The sequence below is a fragment of the Dipodomys spectabilis genome, unplaced genomic scaffold (genome assembly GCF_019054845.1).
Source record: "Dipodomys spectabilis isolate Male_0828 unplaced genomic scaffold, ASM1905484v1 ptg000163l, whole genome shotgun sequence".
NCBI lineage: Eukaryota > Metazoa > Chordata > Mammalia > Rodentia > Heteromyidae > Dipodomys > Dipodomys spectabilis.
In genome coordinates, this window is record NW_024870840.1 from 6354290 (window position 1) to 6379020 (window position 24731).

The window sequence follows — 24731 nt, forward strand, 5'->3', positions numbered from 1 at the left end:
CCAGTTATTACATCAACAAAATATCCAAAATATACAAGGAGCTCAAGAAACCCCCACATAAAAAGTGAATAAATTTTCTAGGCACTGGTGGCTCATGCCTGTAATCCTAGCTACTCAGGAGGCTGAGATCTGAGTATCATGGCTCAAAGCCTGCCCAGGCAGGAAAGTCCATGAGACTCTTAACTCCAATTAGCTAGCAGAAAACCAGAAGTGGCTCTGTGGCTCAAGTGGTAGAGTGCTTGCCTTGAGCTGAAGAGCTCAAGGACAGCGCCCAGATCCAGAGTTCAAGCCCCAAGACCAACAACACACACACAAAAAAAGAATAAATGAATCAATAAAAGAACAAAGGAACTAGAGACTTCTCAGAAGTAAAAATGGAATGGCCAATAAAACTTTGAAGAAATGCTGAACATCCCTGGCTTTAAAAGAAATACAAATCAAAACACTGAGATTCCATCTCACCCTAGTGAGACTGGCCCACATAAGATTTCAACCAATAGCAAATGTTGACAGGAATATGGCGGGGAAAGGAACCCTATTGTTCCGTTTGTGGGAGTATAAACCAATACAACCATTCTGGAGGGTAGTTTGGAAATTCCTCAAAAAAGTTAAACATAGCCCTATAATCAAGCCATACTACTCTTAGACATCTACTTAGAACATTACAAGTTAGGATATGTTCATTGCTGTGCTATTCACATTAGCCAAGTTACAGAAACTGCCAAGATGCCCTACAATAGATGAGTGGATCAAAAAACTGTGGTACATATACATAATAGAATTTTACTCATCCATCAGAAAGAACAATATTACATGATTTACAGGGAATGGACAGATCTAAATAGAATAAATCATGTCAAGTGATATAAGCCAAACTCATATGTGGAAGCTAGATCTAATATAAAACTAAACATGATAATTTATACAGGGCTTTATGTATTTACACATGAATGGGCTGACTGAAGGAAGGTATATGAAGGGTGAAAAGCCAAATGCATAATAGTTCTGAACATCTAAAGCACTATTTATCAAACAAACTCCCAAAAATGGCAACATTTTTATGTTGTTGCTTTTGTTTTTATGTTGTTTTAATTTGTTTGGTTTTGTTTTCCTTGGTGGGGGGATGGTAGACAAAGGAGGGGCACAGGAATGGACAGAAGAAGGAAAAGCAAATGCAGTAATTGTATTCAATATAAATTATGATAAAAAAAATGAACTTGGTAAGGATGGAAGGAGAATAAGGGGGAAAGTGAAAGAAGGTGAAAATGCCCAAGAAGCATTCTACTCATAACCTGACTTATAAAACAAGAAAAAAAACTTTACCTTGAGAAAAGAGCTCCATGGCACATACTCAAACAGAGCAATGTAAGAAATGGGTTCTCAAGGATTCACTTCACCATGCTCAGTCACTTAACAGCATAGAGGCCACTGCAGCCATGGTCCAAGGGGGGCCAGTTACTGTTCAAACTGGCAACAGATTGACGTGGGTCTTGTAGGCATATGGTGTTGTGTGGTCATGGAGGCTTCCACTCAGATTCCAGAGGAAATCATGAGAGGCCAGGCTATGTGTACGGGGGTCAGATCCCCTGTAGGATACCACAGAGAGTGATGAAGCTGTGAGGGTGAAGCCTTACAATAAATGCAGACTGTCTATTGAGGAACACTGTGGGCAATGAGTGATGCCAGTCCACAGTGATGCCAGGCTGTGGGGGCAGAAATGCATAAGCTCCTGGAGCTTATATCATGCCACTATAGTGTGTCCCTCCCCCCAAATTCCAGACATGGAGCTATGTTATTTAATGCTTGCCTTGTGATTTCAGTCTTCATTTGGCCTAATATATGGGCTAAATGAATTTTACATTATGAGATAACCATAAGACTTTGGAGGACAGGCACAGAATGTTATGTTTTAAATATGGAATGTCTTCCACAGGCTCATGTGTTGAATGCTTGGTGATGGTACTATTTTGGAAATCATGAAACTTCAGGTGGAAAGCCTGTCTGAAATACAGATCATTGAGGGTGTGCATTTGAAGGTTATATCTTGTCTCTAGTCCCTCTTTCCCTACTTCCTGTTTACTAGTAGGTGAACAACCTTCTCCACATATTCTAGTCACCATTATGTTTAGCTTCACCATGGGTCCAGAATCAAAGCATCCAAAAAGTATAAGCTAGAATTTATTAAATCCTGAGCCAAAATAAACCTTCGATTCTTTTAAGCTGTTTATGCCAGTTATTTTGTCACAACAACATAAAGTAACTAAAACAGAACTGTTTCCTAAGACAACAAGTAATGGATTTTCTAGAAGGTATCAAATGTATCACAGCCAATACCCCTTCTTTCATATCTCACTTCTTTACCATACATCTCAGGGAGGGGAAATTATATTCTCTAGCTTAGTTAATAACATCCTTACTTCTTAAAAACCTCAATTAAAATCTAAACCAAGCAGGTATTTGCACACCAAAATTCAATGCAGCACAATTTGCAACAGCTAAACAGTAGAAACAACCAGTGTCCATCAACAGATGGGTGAACAGAAACACATAGCATATAATCACAAGAGAATATTAAGTGAAAAAGATGAAAATTAAAAGCATAAGCTCAGTGAAATGATCTAGACACAAAGTATTACTATTGCTTGACTACACTTTTAACACCTAAGAATAATCAAATTCATAGAGGCATAAAGTAGAATAGTGGTTACCAAGATCTGAGGAGCAGGAGAAGAATACAGTGTTATTATTTATAGGACATAGAGTTTCCCTTTGAGATGGTGGAAAAGTTACAGGAATTAATGGATGTGATGATTATATAATAATGGAATACAATGAATATCACTTAGTTTTGTACATCTTATGTTATGCATTTACTAGGAAGAGTATTTCATTATATTCCCCAGGCTGGTCTCCAATTCATGGGATGAACTGATTTTGCCAACTCAGCATTCCAAGTCTCTGAGACTACAGATGGACACCACCATAGATAGGTACACCCACAGAAATAAGTTTAGAGGTTTTGTTTTGTTCTTAGGCTGGGGGAAAGTTTGACATGCCAAGCAAGCACTTTACTATTAAGGTAATAATACACCAGCCCTATTTTTTAAAGAAACTCAATTTGGTATTAATAGTATAACTATTTTGAGGTCAGGTGCATGCCCCTGTCCAGCAAGCTAGGAGACCCTGCATAGTGCTGCCAATGCCCCAGCAGAGAAGCTGAGGTCATCATCAACTTTGAATTATTTAAAGTGAATACAAAACTATCTCTGCCATGCAGACAATTAAATGTGTTGTTGTGGGCGATGGTGCTGTTGGTAAAACATTTCTCCTGATATCTAATACAACAAATAAGTTTCCATCAGAATATGTACCAACTGTTTTTGACAACTATGCAGTCACAGTTATGATTGGTGGAGAGCCATATACTCTTGGACTTTTTGATATTGCAGGGCAAGAAGATTATGACAGATTACGACCACTGAGTTATCCACAAACAGATATATTTCTATTTTGTTTTTCAGTGGTTTCTACGTCTTCATTTGAAAATGTGAAAGAAAAGTGGGTGCCTGAGATTACTCACCACAGTCCAAAGACTCCTTTCCTGCTTGTTGGGCCCCAAATTGATCTTAGAGATGACCCTTCCACTACTGAGAAACTTGCCAAGAACAAACAGAAGCCTATTACTTCAGAGACTGCTGAAAAGTTGGCACATGATCTGAAGGCTGTCAAGTATGTGGAGTGTTCTGCACTTATACAGAAAGGCCTAAAGAATGTGTTTGACGAAGCAATATTGGCTGCCTTGGAGCCTCCAGAACCGAAGAAGAGCCGCAGGTGTGTACTGCTGAACATCTCTTCAGAGCCCTTTCTGCACAGCTGGTGTCGGCATCATACTAAAAGCAATGTTTAAATCAAACTAAAATTAAAAATTAAAATTTGTTTCTGCAATAATGACAAATGTCCTGCACCTACCCACATGCACTCATGTGAGACAAGGCCCGTAGGTATGCCCCACTTCGCCTTCCAAGTACTAGTTAATTTTGATAATTGTGTATTGTCAGAAAGTGATCAGTACTATTTGTTGTTTAAAAAAAAGCTTTTTTGTTTGTTTAAAAGTAAGGCATGCTTGTGATGACTGTAACAGACTAATTTTGAATTGTTGAAGCTGCTCCCTGGTTCCATTTTAGACAGTAATCTGGAACATTTTAGAGACTTTTTCGGGGGGTGGGGTGGGGGTCATGTGTGGGGGATCCATTTTTTAGTATTTTTTTAAAAAAGAAATTAACTGGGTGGGGGGGCAGGGGGAGGCTGGGAAGGGATGTGAAGGGTAAACAAAGGAGGAGGCTGCAATGCTTGATAAGAAATGTACTCATTATCTTGCCCATGTAATTGTAACCCTTCTATACAGTATGTTCACAAAAAATAAAAATAAATAAAATAAAATAAAAAAATAAAAAAGAAATTAACCAGTGGAGAGCTCTTCGGGGAGGAAGACAGATTAATTCCACATTCTACTTCCTAGAACTAGCATAGAAAATGTGTTCCCCATCTGGTGCTTAGGAAGGAGTATAGTAAATGCCTCATTTAGTAACATACTCCTTTTTTTGGGGGGGGGGTGGGGGGAGTCTGATCATGGGGCCTGAACTCTGGGCCTGAGTGCTGTCCCTCAGCTCTTCAGCTTAAGGCTAGCGCTCTAGAGAGAGAGAGAGAGAGAGAGAGAGAGAGAGGAGGGAGGGGGAGAGGAAGGAAGGAAGGAAGGAAGGAAGGAAGGAAGGAAGGAAGGAAGGAAGGAAGGAAGGAAGGAAGGAAGGAAGGAAGGAAGGAAGGAAGGAAAGAAATTAGAACCAGAGACTGATAACAAAAAAGGTCATTATACGTGGTTACCAGATAGTAACTATCAGAAGCCACTACAACCTTATATACAAAGTACTTTTATAAGGAAATATGCTTGCTCACTGTCTATTCAACCTCAGACTGGGGTTGCATTTATTTTTAATCATTGTAACCAAAGATTATTGCTCTTTTGATATTTGGCAAGGACCAAAAGCTTTGTCATCATATCCTATTGCCATTATTATTTAATGGTCTTAGTTGGCATGTAACACAAATTTTCTTTTCCTCTCTCTGATCCCTTTCTACTCCACAGGTCATTTTAAGAAGAGAAAATCACCTAAATGATGGCATAGTTGATGGCAATACAGAGAAGAAAGAAAGGTACGATTCTTAAGGCCTTCTGTGAAAAAGGAGAAAGAACCAGATTGGATTTGAAAAGGGGCTCTGAGGCTACACTAACTGTGATAGAGCTATTGAAGAAAGGCAGAAATGGCTACAGTGTTCAAGCAAAATAACTAATCGGCTTCAAGGGAATTCAATCACACCTGTAGCATCCTCTCCTAAAGAGAAGTTAGAAAGCCTGACAGAGGGTAATGGCACCATTGAGCTAGGCCTTTCTGAACCTTCACTGTCCATCAAACATTCTGATTCTAGTCCCAGAAGACACCTGTTTCACAGCAGGAAAAGGCTTTCAATAAAAATTCTCCCTCCTATTAATGAGAAAAAAACTAGAAGTCTAAAAAAAAAGTACCAACCTGGTTAGAAGGCATTAAATTAAAATCAAAATGTTTTTATTCTTTGATAATATTTATAGTCAAAAAGTGTTAGAATATAGGACTCCCAAATATTAATGGGAGTATAAAAAACTTACATACCCCAAATTGTTGCAAGCATGTCATTTACAGCATGATCTTCAATGGGGGATTAGTTAAATAAATTTCAATAATTTACATATGAATATAATAGTTATTAAAAGTAAAACTAGTTCTGACCATGCTGATGCTGAAAGATTTGAAAACTATTACAAGGGAAAAAAAGAAACTCATATAAAGAGCATGATCATCTTAATGGACAGCAACAAATTTATGAAAGAATACCTAGAAAAACATTAACAATGATTACTGGGGAAAAGATTTTCTTTTCATTTCGTACCTCTTGTACTCCTAAACCTAATTCCAAACTCTTAGCACAAAACTTCATACAAAATTTCTTTTAAGTCCTTTTTCTTTTGCTTTAAATTTTCACCCTTGAGAAAACGCTTCTCATTCCAATTGGGCATTATAACCCTAACTTTAAGCTTTCTTCATAATTCATTGCTAATCTTTTTATTGTCTTCAGGTCCTTCTAATTTCTTGAATTTCTTAAAACTGAATATATCCCAATCAATATCAAATCCTTAATCAGAAAGCTTAATCAGGGTTTTGCAATATGACCTTATCTAGAAAAATTATGGTATCATAGAACTCTCTATGTAACTTCACAGATGCTTTTCAATCCATCATAAAATATGTGCAACAGAAAGTATCTTTCAAAATATACTACATTTAGCCCTAATGTATTTAGATCAGCTTTCCATTGAATACAATTTCTATTTTCTGAATTTTATCTCAATATTTACAACTTTCAGTTGAATATAATTTCTATTTTCTCAACTGAATCTCAACATTTACAACTTTAAGCAAGCAAATATGGAGCTATATTGCAATATTGTTTATGCTAAATTGAATGCAAACCTATTCAATTTGCCTCTTGAAGACAGCCTAAGAGGCTGTTTATCCACCCTGTTGTATTGGACTCAACTTCTACTTCTCCAACAAAATTTCTCTCATGTAACAACACATAACACTTATCTACCTCTAAGTCCTTCCTGCCTAAACCTATAAGCACACAATACTAGACAGAAGAAGAGTCAGAAGCATATATCCATCTAACTGCAACTGGATGTGTTTTCTTAAGAGCAAGTAAATGCTCCAAAAACAAAGGTCCAACTAAATCTAGATATAGTGACTCAGCTTATCCAACTTATAATTAGCCATTTAGAAGCTTCCTAAATTTAACTTTCTTAAGTATGAAATTTCCCTTTGTAAAGTGGTACAAATAATAGCTTCACTAAAGTAATATGTAGGTTAAATAATAATAAAAGGAAAATGTTTAAATCAGTACCTGATTTTGTGGTAAATCAACTACAAATAATAGACACATGACTGTAAGTTCTCCAAATAAAGAGGTCTAAATTCAAAATCTGAAAGACAGAAGGCACTCAAAATCATCCATTAAGAGTTGCATTACTGGGGCTGGGAAGGTGGCTCAGTGGTAGAGCGCTTGCCTTGCATGCTCGAGGCCCTGGGTTCGATTTCTCAGCACCACATAAGCAAAAAAAAAAAGAAAAAAAAAAAGAGTTGCATTACTTCATAATTGAAAATCTAAGCCCTAGCAAGAATAACTTGCTTGCCTGATATCACTATGGTATCTAACAATAAAGTTGCAACTAAAATTTACATTTCCAAGGTCTCAATCAACAGTCTCTCCATAATCTCAACATGTTTCTCATTCATAGTTCCCAAAGGAATCAAGACAATTTCTCTTGTTTCAATTCCACTGATAAACTACAAAGACACAGCAAGAATGTAAAGCCCTTAAAGGTTCCAAAATTGTAACTCCACTATTTGTTTGAACCTTAGATTGGCCAATTTAAAAGCTTAACCTTAGAAACTAAATCAAATGTACTACCCAATTATTATATACGCTTACTTCTCTTACAGCTATTTTCAAAACTAAAAATTAACTTGGTGGTTATTAATGGTTACATAAAAGCAATTTTCCTCTCCAATGCAGCCAAGAGACTGGGACAATCACAACTAATTATAGATTATATATTACTACTAACTAAATTGGGTTTACAGACATCATAAACAACTTAATATAAAGATTAAAAGTTTTCTAAATATCGAACAAAAATGAATTGACATATTTTAAACAAGTTTTGGGTATAGAATGTCTTGACTCTCAAATAGTGAGCCCTAAAATATGCAAAATAAGAACTTTCAGTCTAGTTTTGAGAATTTCCTCAAAAATCACCTAGAAGAACAAAGAGTCTAACAGTAAAGTTTCTTAATATGGCATGTACAAGCCTCCTCAAATTCCAATCTAATAGAATTTAAAAATCTATTACGTAGCACTTTATAATGTAACAAATTTTAATTCTCTGTGTATGGTGCTTACTATAAAAGATACATAGAATACCAGTTTTAATATTTGGCTAGAGGTTTATAGCTCAGTAGTAAAACACTTGCCTAAAATACACAAGGCCCTAGGTTCATTCAACAAAATCTGAAGATGTCATAAAAATCAATATCTATCCTGAATATAATTAGTTTAAAGATGCAAAAATCCCAGAGAAAGGCTATCCAAATAGTAGATGACTCTCATAATTCAGGTTATAGAAAAAATCTAGACAGAAATCTTCATGTAGGAGGATTCTTGGGAAGTAGTACTAGGTCGAAAGAAGACTGACTGGACAAAGAGAGAAGTTAAACAGTACCGATCAGTAACACAATTGGAACCACAAGTAGCACTAGACTTAAGAATTGTAAAGTTGGAATGGCCCTTCACAAAGGTCCCTAATTAAGACAAAGAGATGATTCTTCCTATCCTCCACATCAACAAGTTCTGGGAATAAGGCTGTTTCCAAAAAGGAGATATAAGCTTAGGGAAAGAAGCTGTCTTCTGCCAGGACAATTCCCAGGGGAGGGGGGGAAAGATGTAGCTATAACTCCAGGGGAACGTGTCTCCACCCTATTTGGGGATGCAGGTATCACACTACAGTAATGAACCTTACTTGCATGTGAGATATCATGTGTGGGAAACTGTGGGGAGAAAAGTCTCAGCAGAGGACATAGCCTGATAGCTCCTAGATCTTACTATGGGAAAGATGCTGTCATCATCACCTTACATGAGCTATATCAATGAATTATACCGTTGCTTAAAGATATCTGCTTTTTCTCAATAAAAATGATAGAGAATAGGATAAGGAAGTGTCAAGATTCAGTATATAACATACCTAAAACACTAGGTAGAAGATACAAATAATCTACACACTCAAGATCCTGGTTCTTCCTTTGTATTCAACTAAAACTTTTTCCTGAAAAACACTTTAGATATTAGCTAGGTGATGCCTTTATTGGACAGTTAAAAAGAAGAGGAAAATTTCCTAATCATGATGGTAACAGAAGTGGAACTTGAACTCAAACCTTTTGATTCTAAATTCAGTGATTTCTCTACTTGCTCTGGTACCTTACAATCAAAAAGATTAATAAAATCAAAATAATCATGAGGTATGAATATTTTTTGTAAAAGTTCAGAAAATGAGAAATTTGAGTTTTACATTAAAGGAATGTAAAATGATAATCTACTGGAAGAAATATTTTATATTAATAATAATAGCTAACATATATAGTCAATAACAATCACAACCCTAGGTACTTTATTTGCTTCATGTTGTTTAATACTCATAATAATCCTAACTAAAAACAAAAGATTGTTCATATTTAGCCAAGGTAAAAATAAGGTCAGCCAGACACTGATGCCTCATGCCTGTAATCCTAGATACTGAGGAGACTGAGATCTGAGAATCACAGTTCCAAGCCAGCCCAGGGCAGAAAAGTCCCCGTGAGACTATTACCTCCAATTAGCCACTCAAAAACCAGAAGTGGCACTGTGGCTCAAGTGGTACAGCACTAGCCTTGAGCAAAAAGAGGTTCAGGGAAAGCACCCAGGCCCGAGTTCAAGACCCACAACTGATCAAAAAACAAAAAGTTATAGCCTCAAAAAAGCTATTGTTAGTTAAGATCACAAATGCAATATTAAGCATGACTTGGATTCCATCTGATTTCAAAGCTTTTAACATTAAGCACCCACTATGCCACAGTCCTAAGCTATTTCTCAATTTCTTTTCTCAGCTTTTCAAATTTTCCTGATGTCCATTATTTATCTTCATAATTCTCTTGCCTCAGCCTCCTGAGTACTGACTGAATTCCCGGTGAATGTCACTATGCCAGCACTACAAAAAAATCTTACAGAACAAACTAAATAAATTCTTATCAGAGATCTAACTCAGTATGGCCTACCAGTTAATCTAACTCCCATAGAAATGTGTTTGGATATAGAAAAGTATAAGGTTTAAAATATTTTTCAGCCAGGCGCCAGTGGCTCATGCCTGTAATCCTAGCTACTTAGGAGGCTGAGATCTGAGGATCGTAGTTCAAAGCCAGCCCAGGCAGGAAAGTCCTTGAAACTCTTTTTTTTTTTTTTGGTCCGGTCGTGGGTCTTGAACTCTGGGCCTGGGCGCTGTCCCTCAGCTCTTCAGCTCAAGGCTAGCGCTCTACCACTTGAGCCACAGTGCCACTTCTGGCTTTTTTCTTTTTGCTTATGTGGTGCTGAGGAATCGAACCCAGGGCCTCAGGCATGCAAGGCAAGCGCTCTACCACTGAGTCACCTTCCCAGCCCCATGTCCCTGAAACTCTTATCTCCAATAAACTACTAGAAAACTGTGGCTCAAGCGGTAGAGCCTTTGTCTTGAGCTGAAGAGATAAGGGACAGCACCCAGGCCCAGAGTTCAAGCCCCACAACCAACAAAAAATAAAAATAAAAAACAATATTATTTAGATATTAAACCCAAATGAGATACCAGAGAGGCACTGGAAAAACATTCAGGTTAACAGATTTAGGTAAAACTCATCCACAGTCTGATATAGAAAACTAAGATGAAAAAAATGATGTGATTTTTATTAAACTCAGCCTACTGCTATGCTCATGCACTACTTAATCATATGCAACTAAATCTATGCAACTAATTTATTCATGCTACTCATTAAATATATGAATTAATCTTATGGAATGAGTGGCTATGATGCATCCCAAAGTAAGCTTCTCTACCCTGCTCCATTTTAAGAACATAGCTCAAATCAGCCAGGTTTTATGATTTCATACCTCTTGCTTATTAACCAGATGACTGCCTGGACCCAGCAGCAGCTGGGCACAAGCTAGCGCTAAAATGTCTCAGTGGCAGTAAATAAACAAATAAAGAGCACTCCCAATACAAGAATGAATTAATGAATCCTATGTTTAGGATTTTTAATTGCAAAGTGTGAACAGAAAATGATTGGCTTCTGAGCTAAAATTGCAGTCATGAGCTAAAATTGAGCAAATCAAAGTTATAAACCAGGGGCTGGGAAGGTGGATCAGTGGTAGAGTGCTTGCCTTGTATGCATGAGGCCCTGGGTTCAATTCCTCTGCACCACATAAGCAGAAAATGCCGGAAGTGGCATTGTGGCTCAAGTGGTAGAGCCCTAGCCTTGAGCTGAAGAACTGAGGGACAGTGCCTAGGCAGAGATATGCAAAGTTATAAACCAGCCAAAGTTTGAAATTACCATAGATTCTGAATGTGCAAAAGCTATGTAGATAGGAAAACAAACTGTAATCAGAAACAAAAGTACACACACCAAGTCTATTTAACAGCTGAACTCTGTAGTAAAAATCTATAATATAGTCTATATAATCTATATTTAATCTATATAAAATCTATATATAATCAGACCTTTGTTACTGACAAAATGTCTGGACAAAACAATTTAAGAAAGAAATATATATTTTGACTCAAAGTTTAAATGAGTTTAGCTTGTCATAGCAAGAAAGGTACGGCAAGCTGTGCATAGTTCATGCATGGCAGAAAGTGGAGAAAATACCAGTATCAACTAGCTTTCTCATTTTTTCCATTTCATCTTAGTCCCAGCATATGGATGGATGTGCCACTCACATTCAAAGCAGATCTTCCCTGCTCAGTTAATCATCCCTGGAAATACCCTCACAGAGATGCTTTGAGGTGTGCTTTACTAATTTCCTAAGCATTGCTCAATCCAATCAAACTGAAAATCAAGATTAAGCATCACACCCTTCATGAAGGCCCTAAACTGTACTGCACTGAATCCTGTGAAGCCTTCCAGTTTAAAAAAGAAAGGCTTCAGAGGCTCTGTCCCATATAACCTTTTTGTTTCTGGACTTCTATGAAAGTCTAATATTTATTTGTAGGGAACACTGGGGCTTACCTGTGAGACTAGGGAAGGGTTAAGAGGTTGGAATCTCACCTCTTCAGTGCTCAGAAGGCTGAGAACTGGACCTTGGAAAGGTCAAACAGACAAGGCAAGACAAATATTTAAATCACAATTAACTGGACCCTAAGATGTTTAACTTAGTATTGTTTGAACCCTATAAAACTTGAGATCTTTTTTGTTTGTTTGTTTTGTTTTGTTTTTGGTCGGTTGTGGGGCTTGAACTCTGGGCTTGGGCACTGTCCCTGCGCTCTGCAGCTCAAAGCAAGTGCTCTACAGCTCAAAGCAAGTGCTCTACCGCTTGAGCCACAGTGCCACTTCCAGTTTTCTAGTGGTTTAGTGGAGATAAGAGTCTCACGGACTTTCCTGCCCAGGCTGGCTTTGAACTGCGATCCTCAAATCTCAGCCTCCTGAGTAGCCAGGATTACAGGCATGAGCCACCGGCACCTGGCTCAAAAAAACTTGAGGGCTGGGAAGGTGGCTCAGTGGTAGAGCGCTTGCCTTGCAATGCATGAGGCTCTGGGTTCAATTCCTCAGCAAAAAAAAAAAAGAAAAAAAAAGCCGGAAGTGGTGCTGTGGCTCAAGTGGTAGAGCACTAGCCTTGAGCTGAAGAGCTGAGGGACAGCGCCCAGGCCCAGAGTTCAGGCCCCACAACCGGACCCAAAAAAAAAAAAAAAACAACTTGAGATCTTGAGACTAAGTTAGGTGAATGTGTTCCAGTTAAATGTTTGCCATTCCCTCTGCTCCCTATTAATACAGAAGTCAATTATCACTATATATATATATATATGTATATATATATATATATATATATATATATATATATAAACTATACTTCATGTTAATGGCTGTAAACACAGATAAATTGATACCCTATTTTCTGTACCTACCTGTAGTCACCTTCCCTGTATTGAACTAAATAAGCTTTTTAATGGGAGCTCAGGGTTCAGAAGCCAGTGAGCATTGGACCCCTTGGTACCTCACTTTTCCATTCTCTGTCTCCTTTCTCATTTCTTCAGCTCCAGTATCCTGTCATGCTGCCCCAGTTGCGGGTAACACATTTATTATTGTGGAGTACAGCTTTCTAAGCATCCTTATCCTATTATTGAACTAACCTGACAGATCTCTTATTCTTTTTTTGTCAGTCATGGGGCTTGAACTCTGGGCCTAAGCACTGTCCCTCAGCCCTTCAGCTCAAGGCTAGCTCTCTACCACTTGAGCCACAGCACTACTTCCGGTTTTCTGGTGGTTTATTGGAGATAAGAGTTTCATAGCTTTTCCTGCCCAGACTGGCTTTGAACGATGATCCTCAGATCTCAGCCTACTGAGTAGCTAGGATTACAGGTGTATACCACGGTGGCCAGCAATCTCTTATTCTCAGAACCAAAAGAACCTAATCAGAGTTACTGTCACTTTTTCAGATCCATAGTAAAGTTTATTTATAGAAAAATGATCTAGAAAAGATGTTCTTATGATTTAGATAACCATGGACAGCCATGTTAAAGGCTTGGTCACCAGCCAAGGAACTACATGGAAGATAACAGAATCTTTAAAAGGTGAGATGCCAGTCATACAAAGGATAGGAGACTTTGGCCCTTCTTCTCTTTGACTCCCAGCTACCATAAAGTGAGCAACTTCTTCTGCCAAATGTTCCTAGCCATTATATTCTGCCTTGTCATAGGTCTGAAAGAAAAGGACCTACTAACTGAAGTACATGAAACCATGAGTCAAAATAAACTTTTTTTCATTTTAAGCTGATTGGCTGAGGTGTTTGTTATAGTAACAAAAGGCTAACGAACATAGATATATTTCATAATGCTACAATCCCCTAAGGTACTTTGAATCTCAACCTGTGTATACACACACACACACACACACACACACACACACACACACACAAAACCAGTGATGGACACATGACTCAGAAAACAACTTTGTTAGCCACCTAAGGACAAATCCATGATGCGATTTTAAAGAGAGAGAGAGAGAGAGAGAGAGAGAGAGAGAGAAAGAAAGAAAGAAAGAAAGAAAGAAAGAAAGAAAGAAAGAAAGAAAGAAAGAAAGAAAGAAAGAAAGAAAGAAAGAGGAGGGAGGGAAGGAGGGAAGGAGAAAGGGAGGGATGGAGGGAGGAAAGAAGGAAGGCAGGCAGGCAGGCAATGGTTTTATATTCTTAAAAGTTGAGAAATGAGCCAGGTGCCAGTGGCTCACGCCTGTAATCCTAGCTACTCAGGAGGCTGAGATCTGAGGATCATGGTTCAAAGCCAGCCCAGGCAGGAAAGTCCATGAGACTCTTATCTCCAATAGACCACTAGAAAATGGAAAGTGGCGTGGTGGCTCAAGCAGTAGAGGGCTCACCTTGAACTAAAGAGCACAGAGACAGCACCCAGGCCCAGAGTTCAAGTCCCACGACCAACAAAAAAAGATTTGAGAAATGAGACACTGGACCAAATTTAAGACAGAAGACAGAGAAGCATGTGTCAGATGGCCATCTAGAGTACTGAACACACTGAGTAAAAAGTAAAAAACATGGATGCAGAGAAACAGAGATAAGAAGTCAGTGGCCCTTTAGAATGTTATTTTATCTGAGATAGAACTGTTTCTATCACAGACAACCTTCTCTAACCTACTCACTGAAAACATTACACTAAGTGTACAGCAGTTAGCTCCATTCATGCATTGGTCTGGAACTCTACAATAAATTCCCTTTATAACTTAAAACTGATTTGAAAAAAATTGTAATCCTCAAAACCAAAACAAAACGTTATTAGAGCCTGGTCAAAGGATGACAGAGGACATTCATACATTTCATACTTCATTAATTTTCATTTCCTTTCCTGGTTCTTAGTTCTTAGATAGTAGTTTGTGACCTATTTCTATTTCCTTACTTCTCAGCCATGTATTTCTCTCTAATGACTCTTCAAATTCAACTGGGAATAATCTAATTATCCCATTCAGTAGCATTTTCACTCCTTATTTAATTTGACTTTTCTCAACATTTGTACATATCTAACACTTGTCTCGACTTGTCTCCTGAATGCCAGACCTGTATTTCTACTTGCACACAGAACATCTCATTTCCACTGGTATATCTAGACCTCTAGTTCACACATTTTCCTCTCCAAACCTGTTTCTCTTCCTTCTCTATCATTAACCTTAGACCATTCAGTAACCATCTCAGTTACCCAAATTACTTCTAAGTCAACTATCAATTCTCTTGTCTTTTGTGTTTGTGTGTGTGTGAAAATACTGTACAGAGGGGTTACAATTACATGGGCAAGATAATGAGTACATTTCTTATTTTTTTTTAATTTTTTTTCTCTTCCCCCCCCCCCACCCCAATGAGTACATTTCTTATCAAGCATTGTAGCCTCCTCCTTTGTTTCCCCTTCCCATTCCTTCCCATCCTCCCCCCACCCCCACCCCCCTTAATTGTCTTGAAAATCAATCTATTCTCTCTGGCCCTCAAAGTCATTCTTGCCTGAACTTGAGCTTTCATTATCTCCCAGAGTTATAGCCAGAGGTCCCCGAAATTTTGATTTGATAAGAACTTCGAGTCCTTTTTTTAAGGGCCATGTAGAGTACCTGCCTCAAATACGCAAAGCTATAGGTTCAGTCTAAAGCACTGAAAAAAATTTCTTGAGGACTCCAAATAATTCTAATGTAATACAGTAACTTTCTGGCTGGTCTTTTCCTTAATGAAATCCTTTCTACAAAGCAACCATCAAGAAGTCACATGTTACTAAACTACCAAGCATCAAGCACCACATTGGACCCCAGAAACGCTTAAGAAAATAAATAAAATCTCCTTCACAATCTGGAAGGAGAGAAGTCAAATAAATAAATTACAAAACCAATGGAGTAGTACACTCAGGCAGCTGAGATAGGAGGATTACAAGTTTAAGGCCAGAATGGGCTACACAGAGAGCTTAATGCCAGCTTTGATTAAATAGTGAGACCTGGCCTCAAAAAGAAATTGGGCTGGGAAGGTGGCTCAGAGGTAGAGTGCTTGCCTCGCATGCATGAGGCCCTGGGTTCTATACCTCAGCACCACATAAGCAGAAAAAGCTGGAAGTGGAGCTGTGGCTCAAGTGGTTGAGCACTAGCCTTGCGCTGAAGAGCTGGAGGGATGGTACCCAGACCCAGAGTTCAGGCCCCTCAACCAACAAAAAATAAAATTTTTAAAAAAAACTGATTAAACTTTCTAAAAATTTTAATTGTTATTATTCAGTATTTGTTAAAATGCTGGGTAGTATGGTAACTGCTTTAAACTTTGCATCCGATTTACCCCCATGAGTAGAGAAACCCAGAGCTTAAATGATGGCTTAATGCTCTCAATTAGTACAGGATGCTTTGGACAAATGGCCCTTATTGTCACTTGAATTGAACAGTAAACAAATGGACAACAATTAGTAAGGAATGGCAAGGTCAATGTATACGCAGAGTATGTAAAGATGATGCCCCAGTATGTGTAAAGGAACCAGGGAATTAAGGGCTAGAATGATAAGTTAAAGTATAGGTGTCTCCTATAGACATGGTTAAGATATGGGTAAGAAATATCTCCCCAAAAGACTTATGTGGTGAAAATTTTGTCTAGAGGTGGTGGTGTTATTTAGAGGTAACTGAATCTTGAGGTCAACAACTCCGTCAATGATTTTAATCCACTAATAAGTTCATAACTGAACATTAGGAGTTAGGAACTATTAGAAGACTAGATAACTGGGGGTGTGCCTTGATGAGTATATCTCATCTCTAATTCCTCCCTGGCTTTCTCTCCATATCCTGGCTGCAAGAGGTGAAAAGCTCTGCTTCACTAAGCAATCTCCCCTATTGTATTCTACCTCAGCAAAGGTCAACAATGATGGGCCAAGAGATTTTATAAAAACTCTGAAATACATGAACCTAAATAAACATTTCCTCCTTTAAATTGTCTGTTCAGGTTTTCTGTCACAGAGACAAAAGACTAATGCTGAGGCTTGAGTAATCACTAACAAATTTTAGGTAGAAAAATGACAACACTGATTTGCTTTTAATAGATTCACAGAACATATTTTTTCGAAAATTTTCCTTCCAAAAAGACCTTTAGGAGGACCCTAACTGCCCACAGTATACATCAGAAAAGTTTATTTATTGTAAGTATCCCCATCCACATGCTGAAATACAGTCCCCCTATTCAGTATGAGGCTATATGACACTCATGTTTGCCTGGTATATTTTCAAAACAGCCTTCTCTCCTTTGCTTCTCCTTCCTTGAATCACTTTCAGTCTCTGCAAACTTTTCAATAATCTCCATTTCTACATTCCCCCACCCCAAATTTATTGCACAACAGAATTAGTTATGATTGTGCTCCAAACTCTTCCTCAGTATAATTACTACACTGATTGCATTATACCTATAAGTGACTATCATCTCCATTAAACTCATATGTTTTATTCTCAGAGTATATTTATCCCAAAGCCCAGCCACAGTAGTTAGCAAACAATACATGATCAACAACAACATGTTAAACAAATGTCAAAATATATACTCTGGAGTTCTCATCTATAAAAAAAAAATTTAATGTATTAAACAAAACAAATAATGTCTTAGTCTATTTTCTTTTGCTATAATAGAACACCTGAAGATGGACAATACATTTTAAAAAGGGGATAGGGAAGGGATTTGCAGACAGACAGCAAAGTGTGTTGGCATTTGATAAGGAACTCTGCTGCTGCTCCCTGTATAGCAGTACAACAGAAGGGGTAAGGGATGCAGACAGCTGCAGAAGAGAGGACAAGACAGATCCAGGAGAAGCTCCAGCTTCACTTTATAACAACCTATTCTCAAAGGTTCTAATCTAGTTTTAAAGAGATAACCCAGTCTCTTAAGAAAGACATTAATCTACTTATAAAGACAGTGTTCCTATGACCTAATCACCTCCCATGTTGACTGAGAGTCAACGTGACATTTGGTGGGGGCAAGTCATATCCGAACTACAGCATGCGGTGATTTTTTTTAAGAATTCAAAAAAAAATTTTTATAGTATTTAATAATAATAATAATTATTATTATTAAAGCAAAATACCAACACTAGTAGTATGTAATATGTATAGAGGGGCTGGGAAGGTGGCTCAGTGGTAGAGCGCTTGCCTTGCATGCCTGAGGCCCTGGGTTCGATTCCCAGCACCACATAAGCAAAAAAAAAGAAATAAAAGCCGGAAGTGGCACTGTGGCTCAAGTGGTAGAGCGCTAGCCTTGAGCTGAAGAGCTGAGGGACAGCGCCCAGGCCTAGAGTTCAGGCCCCACGACCGGACCCAAAAAAAAAGAAATATGTATATGTATAGATAGGTTCAGAAAACTATGCAGTAAATGGTGTGGAGATACAGAACCCATCCCCTTAAAGAGGAAAACTTTGTGATAAGACCTCTAAAGTTTATATATTAGAAACTTCATCCTCAACACAACAGTATTGGAAAGTCATGAGGACAGAGTGCCCTCATAAGTGGATTAATGTCACTATTACAAGAGTAGATTCACTATTAAGAGAGTTAATTGTTACAAAAGTAAATTCAGTCCTCCTCTTTCCCTTTTCCCTTCCACTTACTGCCATGTGATAACACAGAAGGCCCTTACCAGACATGGGCCCTTCAATCTTGAACCTCTCAGCCTCCAGAAATGTAAGAAACAAATTCCATTTCTTTACAAATGACCTGGCCTGAAGTATTTTGTTACAGTAACACAAAACGAAGAGGAAAAGGAAATACATTCTTCAAAAATGTTATAGAATAAAAACAAATGCTGTAAAATATTCCGGATACAGAGAGGCCAAATTAAAATAACTAAATACAATGCCTACTAAATATCAGCTAGGGGCCGGGAAGGTGACTCAGTGGTAAAGCGCTTGCCTTGCATGCTTGAGGCCCTGGGTTCGATTCCTCAGCACCCATAAGCAAAAAAACAAGCCGGAAGTGGCGCTGTGGCTCAAGTGGTAGAGCACTAGCCTTGAGAGGAAGAGCTGAGGGGCATCGCCCAAGCTCAGAGTTCAGGCCCACGACCAGACCCAAAATAAAAATAAAAACTAAGTATCAGCTAGATATAAAATGTAGTTCTGATTCCCATACTAACAGTAGCATATATGAAACAAAGGACATGATCAGATAAACTACAAGACTGGAATTATGGATAGTAAACTGAATTAAAGTAAAGTTATGAAGGTGACAACTATACTGTAGTTGTTTTTTTCTATTTTTTAATGGAAGTATTGAAACTGAAGGCATATGAGTAATTAATAAATGACTATGGGGAAAAAACATTCATAGAGAAAAAGAATGAAAATGACTCTGGCCGGGGAAAAATCATTCATAGAGAAAAAAAAGGGAGAAGGAAAAAAAAAAGTGAGCATGCCAGGCACTGGTGGCTCATGGCCTGAAATCCTAGTTACTCAGGAGACTGAGATCTGAGTATCACTGTTCAAAGCCGGTCCAGGCAGAAAAGTCCACATGAGACTCTTATCTCCAATTAACCACACAAAATCCAAAAGTGGCACTGGGGCTTAAGTGGTGGAGTACAGACAAGCACAAAGAGGCTCAGGGACAGCCTTCAGACCCTGGTTCAAGCCCCACAATCACCAAAAGAGAGACAGACAGACAGACAGATAGACAGACACACAGAGAGACAGAGACAGAGAAGACCAGAGAGAGACACAAGAGAGACACAGGGACACAGAGAGACAGAGAGACAGAGAGAGAGCAAATGTTAAAGCAAATAAGGTAAAATGATAACAACAGGTGAATCTGGGTAAAGAATGTAAGAGTGTTCTTTGCATTATTTAACTCTTGAAACATTCTGTAAGTTTAAAGTTTAGTACAAGTAAGAAGTTTGAAAGTACTGTATACATTCAACTAACCTTTACTGTCCAAAACAGTGCCCCTAACTATATGAGGCTGCTTAACAGGTTAAATGTGGTTACTCAAATTGAGATGTGCCAATAGATACAAAATAAAAATGTAAAATATGTTAACAACTATATATTGATTGCCTGTAAAAATATCTTAAATATACCAGGTTAAATGATATAGTATTTTCAAGATTAATCTTCATTCCATTTTTACTTTTTAAAAATATTATTACAAGCAAGCTTACCTTACATATGTGACTTCATGTGTGCTTTGTACAAAATTAAGCTAGACAATCAAGCAATTCCATGATACTAGCTTTGATGACACTTTGCAAATTTCTGAGATTTTTGTTTTTCTGTTTTGTTTTCTGCTTTAAATCTATCTTTTTTCTTTAAAAGTCACTTGATTTTAAGCAACTTAAGAGTAGTGACAGTGTCTATTCATTGCTCTGTCTCCAGTATCTAGCACATAGAAAATATAAATAACTATTTGTTGAAAGGCATTATGCTAAAGAAGGATAAGTAAGAGAGAAATTAACTCACTCTCATATCTGAATCTTTGCTTATAACACCTTCCTGCACTGAAACTTTGCCTCTTCAATGTATATTTTCGTTGGGGGTTGTGGGGAGGGTCCAGTCATGGGACCTGAACTCTTGGCCTGGGCGCTGTCCCTCAGCTCTTCAGCTCAAGGCTAGCACTCTACCACTTGAGCCACAGCACCACTTCCAGCTTTTTTTCTTTTTGCTTATGTGGTGCTGAGGAATCGAACCCAAGGCCTCATGTATGCAAGGCAAGCGCTCTACCATTAAGCTACCTTCCCAGTCCCTCAATGTATATTCTTCATCTCACAATTTTCTCCAAAGTGCACACACACACACACACACACACACACAAATCCATTCTTCCCATTTCTCTGTACTACTATAGCCTCCACTGACTCTATCATTTACTTTAGCACTTAACATGTAAGTTCCTTTAAGCAGAAATTTATCCCTTATATTCCACAATAACTAGCACAGCACTAACCATATCAATTGAGCAATGAACAGAAAGGGGTGTAAGTGGCCAAAAAAAAACAGAAATGGATCAGAACTGGGAGATTTGACTCTAGTCCCTAGATGTCTTTAGTATTTAACTGTGTTACTTTACATAAATCACTATCATTCAGTTTTTACTTCCTAACTTTTAAAATCAAAGATATAGACCAGGTAATCACATAAGCTCTTCTATTTTACAATTCTGGAATAATTGAATCCATCCTTTAACAATATCCTTTAGGGCTGGGAAGGTGGCTCAATGGTAGAGCGCTTGCCTTGCATGCATGAAGCCCTGGGTTCGATTCCTCAGCACCACACAAGCAAAAAGAAAAAAGCTGGAAGTGGCTCTGTGGCTCAAGTGGTAGAGCACTAGCCTTGAGCTGAAGAGCTGAGGGACAGCGCCCAGGCCCAGAATTCAGGCCCTATGACCGGACCCAAAAAATATATATATATATATATATCCTTTATATTTACCAATAAAAAAGAAATCTAATATTCTACTATTACTAAATTCCTTGAGAAAGAAATGGCAGCAAAGTTTACAAACTGCCTAAGGTAGTAAATGCTAATCATCTTTCTGGACATCAAGCCTTTTAAAATCAGGTTTGTCTTCACAGAACTATAGGCAAAATACTCAGTACATACATATTGGAGCTACCACATCACCCTTAATGTGTCACTAGACCATTCTAAGCATCAGTGTGACATCTTTATTTTAGTAAGCTAATGAAAGAGAAAAGAAAGCCAACGGGAAAAAAGGAAAGGAGAATGAAGGGGGAGAATGGAGAAGGAGGAGGAAGAGGAGGAGGTGGCACTGAAGCCAAACTTCTATGACCTTATTGGCAATATTCAAAAGCCAACTTCAAACTTATTATTTAAATGACATAATTCAGAATAAAATGATCATTAAAGGTCACCTAAAAACAGACTGTTAAAGAAATGAAAAATGATTTCAAAGCATGAAGACTGTTTCAAACAAATCTCTAGCCAGGTGCCAGTGGCTCACATCTATAATTCTAGCAACACAGAAGGCTAAGATCTGGAGGACCAATCTTAAAAATCATCCCAAGCAGAGAAGTCTGCAAGACTCCATCTCCAATTAGCCAGCAAAAAGCCAGTGAATGTGTATCAGTAGCAGAAAACCAGTCATAAGCAATAAAGTTGACCAACACACACACACACATGCAATCTCTAAATCAGAGAGCATATTTTTATGTCTTAATACCAATGCTATAAAATAAGGTTATCAGGGTGGGGTAAAGTAAAAGTTGCCATGTTACATAATTTAAGTATTCAAGTTCTCCTTGTTAGTAAATACCACCTACGAAGTTAAAAAGTTATATATTCTAAATTCTAAAATAGTCATGTAAATCACAAGATTTTATCAAAATACTCCTACCAAAATCAGGTAATACTACTGACCCCTCTACAAGATAAAAAGCTGAACTCCTTCAAAGGGACTCCAGGTCCTCTCAAAACCTGGTCTTTAGCCACCAGAGTATCCTCAACTCCCACCAATCCCTGCATCTCATCTCATTTCCTAAATGTCATTATTCAGCCTCCCTTTAGTAAAACTTCACTGAACGTTAATTGTGGGAATCACTTCAAACTTTTCTATAGAAGAGTGCATACATCTATCAACCAGGGGAAGTTTTACCTCTAGAATACATTTGAGTACAGACTGGAGATACTTTTGGTTATCACAGAGGCAAAGGAGTATTTGAGAGAATGGTCCTAGCCTCTAGTGCTGTTAACTTCCTACAGTGCCCAGTATGATAGCACCCCACAACAAAGAATTATCTAATCACACTTCTGAGTTGTTTCAATATGATTAAATTCAATTCAAACTGTGTTTTTCAAATATGATTATTTGATAATATGTCTCAGCAATAAGTACAATAAGCCAACTTTGTAGTTTCCATAAAAATGTCCTCAGCAGATGTGTATGCAAACAACACTAAAAGTGGTTTTTATCTAATCCCAATGCTTAGCATTAATCCTCTGACATTTTTTTAACAGCTAATCTGTAACTACCAGAAGCTAACCTCAAATAAGTTAACACTTGGTTTATTTATAAACTTTAAAGAAAAGCACAGGCAAACTAATTTTTCACTTGTGGGACTAGCACAAAAACAAATCCAAGGCATGAGGTAATCAGTTCCTCCAGGTCTGATAAAAAGAAAATATCTTTAAGTGCTTAAAGTAAATCATACACAGATGTCTACTGTTGAACAAAAGAACTGATGGCAGGTCTAAAGGCCATATCCTTGCTACTGCCAAACCACTGCTGATCCAAGATTTCAAGCCCTTGGCAAAACCAATGCAAAATATCATCATCATCATCATCACATCATCATGATGTCATTCGATGGGGTTAGAGACAGAAATCAATTTTTACTCCTGATATATAACTAAGTTTCGTATGACTTTAAAAGTTCAAAAAAGTTGGGAGAAGCAAAAACATTCCTTTCTTATATACTGGATGACTCAACTCTCCTGCACATTCCTTGACTGAGTACCACAAATTCTGTCCTGAGCCCCTTTAAAAATCATTTACATTTTGTTGCACTTTACCGAAAAGGAAAATAAAAACAGTAATTCAGAGAAAAAGACTTTGTTATTCTAGAAGCTGCCCAAATAATGCATCTAATCATGTTCCAAAGCTTTAGCTTCAAGATTTTCCAGATTTCAAGTCGAAATAGCACTGGTAGGAAGTAAAGAAGTGTACACCATTTGATCAAGCTTCTGGTAGATTCTTTCTTTTCTTTTCTTTTCTGGACAGCTAAAATAAGTTACTGTGGCTTGGAGGGGGAAATGCATTTTTAATTAAAAAGGAAAAGTTTCCAACAGTGAGTAATAGCTTCCTTCTCAGCTGACTCTGCCAGATGTTAGTCCCAAGATCGGGCCCGGACTAGGCCAGGTCTCCCCTCCGCCAGCGCCGTGGTCTGGAAGCGGCGTGTCAGGTGCGTGGTCGTGTCAGACCGAAGGGAGTCCGGGTGTCACGGCGAGAGGGGAGGGCGGAGGACAGCAAGCCGCCCCTCCCCGTCTTCCCCACGGGGCGTTTTCGAGCCCCGCCGGTCTCTCCGCCACTCAACTCTCCATTTTCATTCCCATCCTGGGATTCCGGGAGAGCCGCGCGACACCACACCCTCCGGCCGGCCGGCCGCCGCGCCACGCGCGCTCGCGGTGACAGCCCCCCGCGGCTCCGGCCTGCGCCCCGCGGCCCGCCCCCAGGCCGGACGAGCAGGCCCCAGCGGCCTGCGGGCTGCGGGGCCTAGGGAAGGAAGGCGGCCCGCGCTGCCGCCTCGACACCCGGTCCGCGGCCCGCCGACTCCGGCCCGCCCCGCTCACGTGCTGCCGGAAGACGGTTTCCCTCTCTTACCCTCTGCAAAATCCGCCTCAACATGGTTTACCCCGCACCCGGCGCCGCCGCGGTGACTCTCCGGACCCTTCGCGGAGCGACTCGAGACTCCGGGGTCGCGAGGGCCGAGAGGGGGAGGCGAGGGAGGAGGACGGGACGGAGGTGGTGGCGGCGGCCGCTCCGGCGGCCCGGACTTCCCCACAGGCGGCGAGAGGGAGCGAGAGCGTGCGAGCGACGAGGTAGCCTGCGAGCGCCCGCCCGCCCGCCGGGCCGCCCCCGTAACTGACAGCTGGGCGGACCCAAGCTGAGGCTGTGGAGAGGGGCGGAGCCACTGCCGCCCCGCCCTCCCCGGCCTGTCCGTTCGGGGTGGGTAGGCCTGATAGGGGGCTGGCCACGGCCTGCGACCAATCAGAAGCAGCGAGAGAGTGGGCGGCTGCGTGACGGACAAGCGGCCGGACGCTGGCGCCGCTGCTTCTTCCGGCAGGCCGGAGGACTCGGGGACAGCGGAGCGCGCTGGGGCTC

The 24731-nt window shown here is 39.3% G+C and overlaps 2 protein-coding genes across 3 annotated transcripts in view; one reads left to right on the plus strand and one right to left on the minus strand.

Moving 5' to 3' along the window:
* The window catches only part of Eea1 (early endosome antigen 1), a 99205-nt gene extending 74735 nt beyond the window's left edge, over positions 1–24470 (minus strand). For both annotated transcript variants that reach the window (XM_042693057.1, XM_042693056.1), the window contains exon 1: positions 24231–24470. In XM_042693057.1, coding sequence (XP_042548991.1) covers positions 24231–24254 — 24 coding nt within the window. In that variant the 5' untranslated portion in view covers positions 24255–24470. The remainder of the gene's footprint in view (positions 1–24230) is intronic.
* On the plus strand, positions 3202–3945 carry LOC122119115 (cell division control protein 42 homolog). Its single transcript, XM_042693058.1, has one exon. The coding sequence runs from the start codon at positions 3272–3274 to the stop codon at positions 3905–3907; it is 636 nt and encodes a 211-aa protein (XP_042548992.1). The 5' UTR covers positions 3202–3271; the 3' UTR covers positions 3908–3945.
* Positions 24471–24731: the final 261 nt, after the last annotated feature.